An 8,174-nucleotide genomic window follows, 5' to 3' on the forward strand; every position below is an offset into this window, starting at 1 on the left:
TAGGCAGACACAAAAAGGGGCCTCAATACCCAACATCCACATCTGCCTGGCATCTGTCGGGCAGCGACACTTATTTGGGATACGGAGGCCAGTCCTGCCTACACAAAGCATGGGGAACAATGGATAGGAATGAGAGGTGTTGTCATGAACCCTACCTGAGTCCCACGGCCAGCATGGGCTCCAGCAGCTCCTTGATGTCTTGCTGGATGCTAGGGCCCATGGCTCTGGACAACATACTGATACAGGTGAACACTGTGGCATCCACCTGCATGGTCTTCTGTCTCCTACACACACACACACACGTTAGAAAAATTAAGTTCAGGACATATAATATATTGATCTGTATTATCTTTACAGGGTGAATTTCAAACTTTAACCCTTTTTAAAGTATGAGTATGAACATCACTTCAGAAACAAAGTCACTTGTATAAAGTAAATGTAATTTACTTGTGAGCAAAGTCCTTGGGGGGCAGCGCAGCCTTGATGATCTCCAGAATCTTGGTGAGGTACGGCTGGATCTCAGCGCGTACCGCCACCACCAGCAGCCCCAGGGCTTGGAAGGCCGCTGTGCGCTCCTTCTCCTTCTTCAGACAGCCAAGCAGGTAGCCCATGGTGTCAGCCAGGTACTGGTCTGGGAGGGGGCAAACTTCAACTGGTCAAAGTCGAGAAAAGTTAGAATCGAGAGAAATTACAGACATCCACACACAGCACTTGAGATCGTCAAAAGAATTATCAAATGGTATAAAACCAGTGAATGGTATAATATCTATTTTTTTAAGAACAAACACAACTTTCTTTCAAAGTATTAAAGTCTATTTTTAACTTGAGTGGCCACCTATATGTTTTCTAAATTAGGAAACATGACTTAATAACAGAATTCATCCTTGCAACTCAACATTTTCCATACTGGTAAATTGATTCATTTCAACTTTGTTATCCTGACTAATCTAGCTTGAAAATCAAGTGCTTGAAAAAATATTGGATCCATATCTAGTAGGGATATTGCATGCGAGACTCCTTTCTGACCTGTAAAAGTGTGTGGCTGGAAAGCGGCGAGGCGCGGCAGAAGGTTGAGAATGGTCATCTGGATCAGAGGGTTCTTACTGGTCCTGTACTTCAGCACCCAGCGGCACACCTGGGGAAGAGACACACACAGCAGCTGTCGTTACATCCGACACAACTCAAACCTTAGGCTGCGATCACACAGGCAGCCCAATTCTGATTTTTTGCCACTAATTTGACTTTTGACCTATCAGATCAGATCTTTTGCCCATAATTGGGCTTCCTGTGTAAACGCAGCATTTAGCATATGAAAGTACGCGCTACACCAGTGTTTATTTTTTGTATCAACATTTGGCAAGCTATGGTTCTCCACCACTTACAGAAGATTGAAACAAACACTTGAACACTGGCTAAATAAATGTCAGAGTCCGACAACTATCTGAGGGAACAGTCAGCAACATCCAAGCGGCTAGTTCCCCTTCACAGACCTCAGGTTGAGAACCACTATTCTTCACACCTTTATTTCAAGTCAGGACTCAACCCTCAAAGTGGGTTTTCAACCCTCCACTTGCAAGTACAACAAACTAATGGCACCTGGTCAAAGCACTCCTCCATGAGCTCGCGGCAGTAGCGGCTCTCCACCAGGGAGCTCTTGGCGGGCACCGGTGTGGCCCCGAAGCTGAGGAAGCCCTGGGGTGTGCTGTAGCCCAGGAGACCCAGCAGGGCATTGGACTGCTGTGGCTGTACCGACTGAAAGCTGGTGAAGGGGGTGATGTGACGCGGCTTGGTGCCGAAGCCCATCAGCTCCTTGCAGTACTTGTCGTGGACCAGCTGCTGCTGGGTGATCTCCTCCATCTCCTCCCGCATGCGCTGCCAGGGAAGAAGACGTTGAGATTCAGTCTGAAAGCAATACATAGGACCTATGCTTCCCCTAGGTAGTGTTTGCCGATCTGAATAAACTGGATAGGTATTAGCAACATGGCAGAAGCTCTATTGAGCCCGATGGAGTGAAGCCATCACCATATTACTTACACCCATCCACTTCTGTGACCAAAGGGTTAGGGTCTATGAGTTGCACATTCTTTTGGCCATGGGAAGCACTGGACAAAGTTGTGGTCCTCTGTGACCTGTAGTGGTGGTGCTTTATGGTTCAGGGAGGGGCTGACCTCTCCTTCCATGCTGCTGATGCGGACCAGCTCGTTGAGGATGAGGAGGGCGCCATGGACCCTATCGTCACGGTTCATACCCTTCTCTTTGGATAAGGTCTCATCGAAGCCTTTCTCAGCCTCGTCAAAAGTTTGCTGTGGTGAAGGACACACATAAAACAAATAGTGAGTGCTTTCATTGCAACTGGTTGAAATATGTTAAAATGATGGCTCGTGATCAATCAAATGTTGATTGTGAGTGACGTACTTTGTACCACCATGGTTTTAGAAAATGCTAAACGAATTAGATATTGATTGTGAGGGACCTACTTTGTACCACTGTGGTTTCTGCATCTCCTTGGTCTCTCGTTGGGTAGTGAGGATGAGGCAGGCCCTGAGAGCGGCCACGGCTCCTTCGCGGATGGCCTGCTTCTGGTCCCACACCGCATAGAAGATGTTGTCGAAAAAGGGCTGGACTTGCTGGAAGAAAAAGGTGGGTGCGCTGACGGCCAACTCCCTTAGGACAAGAACCTGTAAAGTAAGAATATAAAAGAGGACATTTTCAAACTCATAGTCCTCATCTTGTGCTGGTTTACATATGAAATTAAAAGCTTTTTAACCGAAAGGAAAGCAACAACAAAAAACTGTACTAACAGTGTTATTACTACCCCTTTCACCATCATGAATAGTTATTAGGGATGGTGAAAAGTGTAGTTTAGCTAGAAACCACTAAGTCAGCTCCTAAAGCAGAGCAGGGCTGTGGGCTTGTCCCGATAAGTGCTTTAGCCCACATTGGCAGAAAATGCAACCACCTGCAGTTTTATCATATAGTGGTTGACAAAACAAACAGCAGGCTAGCTGTGTGAGTCACACTAACCGCAGCATGGCGCCTGCCCTCATTCCTGTCGGCGCCCAGCCACTCCAGTGCCCTCTTCACCTCAAACTCCACATACTCTGCGGTGAAGGTGTCCCCTGCCATGGACAGGTGGCCCATGGCCTTGGAGGCCATCTCCATGACCACCGAGTCACTGGAGGGCAGCAGGTTGCGGAGGTAGTTGGCGAAGCGGCTGATTCGGGTGGCATTGCCTCCTTCTACTCCAATCAGACTCACTGGAGCAAATAAACGAGTCAGTGACATGGATTGTGTCAGCTTCACTTGTGTGTAGACAGGAGTAGTAATGTAAACTCCCAACAAATTGAACAAAACTTTATTGAGTGTCTTAGACCTTGCAATTAATTTGTGACAAGTTGTGTCATCATTGAGGCAAATCATCTGACTTACCTATAGCAAGAATCCCTCCTTTTTTCTCATTCACATCAGAGCTGGAAACCAGCTCAAAAATGTGATGATTCAATTCATCGTAGAAAGTAGTGGCTTCATCTTGGCTCAACTTAGGACAGAATGCAGGTACACATCACAATCAGATTAAACCCCACTGACTGCATGTAACTAATAACAGGTCATAGCTCATGACAATGTTGTACGAAACATAAAACATTCCAGAGTGTGTAGTTAAATAAGGATAGTTGGTAAAAGTGTTGCATTATAATGCAAGTGTTGCAGCTACAGTACAGGCTGGAGCTAGCTAGTCGTACCTCTCTGAGCTCTGTCGTCACATAGTGCTGGAGATCTTTCGCAGATTTTGCTCTTGTGTCTTCATTTCGACTCTTCAGGCCACTGACAAATTGTTGCAGCACCGTGGCTGTGCCAGACATGATAACCATTGGGGAGCCAGACCTGTAGATAGCAGAATAATTTAGCAAGCTAGCTAGCTAGATACACAAACAGATGTCGTCTATATAACCCACCATGCAGCTTGCAATTGTCAGTTTACTGTCTAACTTGCCGATTAAAATCAATTCCACGATGTACAATCGCCGCTCAACCTCATCATAAATCGCAGAGTTTAGTTTAGTCTAGATAACTAGGCCAGAGCTAGACATCTACCGCGCTAACTAAAGCATGTCAAGTTGGTTCCATTTGCCAGGTTTCATATGGGTAGCTAGCTACACAGCTACTACTAAAGTTAACTAGCTAATGTTACCTACCGTTAGCTCAAAATGCAAACGCTAGCTGCTATTTGGCTAGGTAATTTATTGAAAATATTTGCAACATACCAAACTGCTAAGTATTTTAATTAAATTGACAATGCAATAGCTTTGCAAGCTGGACAAACGTCGTTAGCTAGCAAGTTAGATACTGTACAGTAGCTAGCTAGCTGCTAGAAAAGGCATGCTAAGCTAACGCGCCGGGTTGAAGTGGAAGGACAGCACGAACGAGAGCACAACAAACCTTACACATCTTACTTACGCTTTTATTTTGGTGTTTTAGCTATGTATAGCACAAGCAAAACAAATAATTGCTTACCTAGCTAGCTTGCTGGCTAACTGCTGGCTAGTTTTCCGTCAACAGAGGGTCTGTTTTGGATAGACAAGTGTAGAATTTTTCGCCACCATCAACTTGCGAAGCCTTTGCGCAGAAATGTGTTTGGGTGCGTTCCAGCCCGAGGCAAATCGATTGACTACTGTAAGATAAATTGTCGGTCTACCCACATAAAGAGCCCCACCTGTATTAGGGCAGAGCCCCACCTGTATTAGGGCAGAGCCCCACCTGTATTAGGGCAGAGCCCCACCTGTATTAGCAAAAAACAAATATATATATATATATATATATATGTAGTGTGGCAGACCAGGGGGTTAGACGTTAACACAGATCAGACAAGTGTGAGACCTCTGTTTCAAGGGTGTTTATTTAAAACAAAGGAAAATAAACAGGTTTCCTCCAGGAGACCTCTTCTGGGAATGCTGTCTCCTCTGGGGTGGACCACCGAGCCCCTCAGTTCTAGAAGACCTTGAGGATGTCTATCTGGTAGCAACCTCTCATTACCTCCAACCCTCCCGTGTGCTGCCCTCCTGTCAGCTTTATGGGCCCATACGGCCAGTGAGCAATCAGCCCCTTGATTTACTCACCAGCCAAAATCAGCCCCAATTAGTCATGGCTGGAGGACCCATCGAGACCTGTCACGTCCAGCAGAGGGAGCCACCGCCACGTGATGTAGACTCAATCTGTCACAAGGCCTCGAGGAGTCCCCCCTGGCATTCCCTGTGAACCAGGCTTGCCTGAGCACGTCCAGCACTGCCTGGAGACGCATCAGGTGCTCTTCCCAACCTTGGCTGTGGATGATGATGTCATCCAAATAGACTGCTGCTTACTGTTGGTGGGGTCAGTGGACTCGGTCCATCAGGCGCTGGAACTTGGGCACGGCTCCACGGAGACCGAACGGGAGGACCCGGTATTGGTATAAACTGTTGAGAATGCCGTCTTCTCCCGAGAGGAGGCTACCAAGGGTACCTGCCAATATCCTTTGGTCAGGTCCAGGGTGCTGATGTACCGGGCCTTTCCCAACCGGTCGATGAGCTCGTCCACCCTCGGCATAGGGTAGGCGTCGAACATACTGATGACGTTCACCCCCCGGAATTATTGCAGAAACGCAGACTACCATCCGGTTTGGGCAACAACATGATGGGGCTGCACCATGCACTGTGGGACTCCGTCTCCTCGGCTGCCGTCCTCGGTAATTTACAGGTCCCAGCCACTCTGTCACCTCGTATGGCCCATGCCATGTTGCCAGAAACTTACTTTTTGCGGTTGTAATTAAAACCAGCACCTTGTCACCCACATGGAACTCTCGGTGCTAGGTACCACAATTGTAGACCTTGGCTGGGCCTTCTCCATATGTTCCCTTACCACTGGCCATATGGCTGTCATCCACTTCCTCATCGTCTCTATGTGTTCCACCACGCTGTTGGACTTCCCACACCTCCTTGGCGAGATCCAGTAGGCCGCGTGGTCTCCTCTCGTAGAGGATTTAAAAAGGGGAAAACCCAGTGGAGCCTTGTGGCACTTCTCGGATCGAGAACATTAGGTGGGGCAGTAGCTGGTCCCAGTTCTTCCCATCCCGCTTGATGACCTTCCGCAGAATTTGTTTGAGCGTCTTATTGAACTGTTCGATGAGCCCATCGGTCTGCGGATGAAAGACGGCGGTCCGGATCTGCTTTATCTGTAGGAGAGCACACAAATCTTTCATTAGTCGGAACTTGAACTCGGTACCTTGGTCGGTCAGGATCTCGTTCGGGATGCCCACCCAGCTGAAGAGATGGAACAGCTCCCGGGCTCCCGGGTGGCATAATCTACTATTACCGTGATGTACCTGTGTCCTCTGGCTGTTTTTACCAGGGGGCATGTCATGCCAAATAGTGTCTCCTGGCCAAATTGTGTCAGCCTCTTCATCACAATGGGATTCGATGAGTTCTAGCTTCTGTTGCTCGGGCTGTTGCTAGAACATTCTGACCGGATTTCACAATGAACCAAAGTGTATGTTGCTATGCGGGTTGCTTGGCTCAATTTTACCTTGTAGCGTTCGCGAAAGAAGGAGAATAAAGGCAGTCCTAGTTCTATTTCACCGCATAAACGCTCGATCAGTCCGCACAAAATTACATATTAGTTCACAAACAATGTAAAAAAAATGTATCATTGAGTTAGTAAAGCCGCATACAAACATGGTCTCTTTTTTGCCTTCTTCAGTAAGGCAGCTCAAAATGCAGGTGGGGCAGCCAGCGGAAAATACGGAGTGTAGAGGTTGGTAATGTTCTCTAGTTGCGCCGTGATTGGCTCAGTGTTCTGTCACTCATGGGGACGTCACTGCAAAATCTACGGGGAGCGCTCGGAAGGTGCTGCCCCTTAGGTGCTGCATATAGTTACATTCGAAGTGCCCATCCAAGAAGTCTCAAGTTCATTGGCCACAGATAGAATTATGTCAAATCATGTTATATCTACTGTAGCTTTGATTGGACTGATCATATCAACATCATACTTTCAAAATCTTAGCTAGCAAGCTAGCTGTCATCAACATGAATCAAGCCAAAAATCTACTGCCAAATCATTTTCAAACCTTGTCATGTGAAGAAAAATAATGAAGAGAAATTATAAAATTATAAAACATATCGGTGCTCATCTACCATTGGACATAAACAATAAGGGGTATAGAAGGAATCAGTGGCTAACTGCAAGCATTGCAAAGCAATCACTAGCCTGCTATTCAGTGGAGTGGGTGTGAGGTCCAAGTCTGGGTTTAAGAGTCTCTTTTCCAACCTTAAAAGGATAAACATTCAACATTGGCCATGCTGTCAATCCAGCATGACTTCTTTCACATTCAAAACAACTGGAAACTTGAACGGGGAAATCTCAGACTTCCGTGAGTTCAAGTCAACTGGGAACTCTGAAAAAAACTACCTCCGAATGGGAAAATACGTTTTGAACGGTCATCCAACTCTGAATTGCAAGTTGGGAACTCGGGCCTCTTTCTAGAGCTCCGACCTGAAGATCACTGACCTCATGATTCAACCTTATTTTTTTCAGAGTTCCCAGTTGTCTTGAAAGCACCATAAATCTAGAAAATGACAGACTTTGACGAAAAAGTTTGATGACAAATTTTGCCCACTAAGGACCGCCATGCCACCTTCCTGTCGCTGTACATTTCGAAAGTGTTGAACAAATAGTTAAGCATGTCAGCCATATCAGCTATGTATTTTTACAAGGCAGTAAATGAGGCTGAATTAACTGTTCCGCTGCCAGACAAGGCTCCGCTGATAGTCAAGTGTAGCAGTGGTAAGGTGTTGGGATTACTATTGGGACTCTGCTGTTGGTACAGCTTTTTGTAGGTCCTAACAGTTTGTGGGCACCGTTTTTTTCACTGTTATAGTGCAATTAATGTATTGTTTAGTGTTGTGTAGTGGCTTTGCTGGCATGCATCTCAACATTTTTTTTTGAGTTTGCCCCATCAAGATGTACATGCTAAAATCGCAACTGTATGTATATACATGTATTTGTTCTTGTTCTTTTCTTTTACGTTTATTTAACCAGGAAGTGTGAGGTCAGAAGACATCTTTCACAGGCTAGACTTGGCCTATGGAATGGGGTGATCGGGGTCATGTAGTCCAAAAGAAGAGGTTCATATACTGCAATAT

The 8,174-nt window shown here is 46.3% G+C and overlaps 1 protein-coding gene across 2 annotated transcripts in view; it reads right to left on the minus strand.

Annotated features, from left to right (window-relative positions):
• The window catches only part of LOC139416417 (mechanistic target of rapamycin kinase), a 125,109-nt gene extending 120,501 nt beyond the window's left edge, over window positions 1-4,608 (minus strand). The window contains exons 1-10 of one of the 2 annotated variants that reach the window (XM_071165009.1): window positions 4,516-4,608; window positions 3,744-3,885; window positions 3,430-3,538; window positions 3,025-3,257; window positions 2,478-2,678; window positions 2,169-2,303; window positions 1,597-1,872; window positions 1,027-1,135; window positions 448-631; window positions 156-284 (exon numbers count right to left, since the gene is read on the minus strand). In XM_071165009.1, coding sequence (XP_071021110.1) covers window positions 156-284; window positions 448-631; window positions 1,027-1,135; window positions 1,597-1,872; window positions 2,169-2,303; window positions 2,478-2,678; window positions 3,025-3,257; window positions 3,430-3,538; window positions 3,744-3,872 — 1,505 coding nt within the window. In that variant the 5' untranslated portion in view covers window positions 3,873-3,885; window positions 4,516-4,608. Of the gene's footprint in view, window positions 1-155; window positions 285-447; window positions 653-1,026; window positions 1,136-1,596; window positions 1,873-2,168; window positions 2,304-2,477; window positions 2,679-3,024; window positions 3,258-3,429; window positions 3,539-3,743; window positions 3,886-4,515 lie in introns of both variants that reach the window. The other variant, XM_071165008.1, reaches the window with a different exon arrangement.
• Between the last annotated feature and the right edge of the window lie 3,566 nt (window positions 4,609-8,174).

The sequence above is a fragment of the Oncorhynchus clarkii genome, chromosome 9 (genome assembly GCF_045791955.1).
Source record: "Oncorhynchus clarkii lewisi isolate Uvic-CL-2024 chromosome 9, UVic_Ocla_1.0, whole genome shotgun sequence".
Lineage (NCBI taxonomy): Eukaryota > Metazoa > Chordata > Actinopteri > Salmoniformes > Salmonidae > Oncorhynchus > Oncorhynchus clarkii.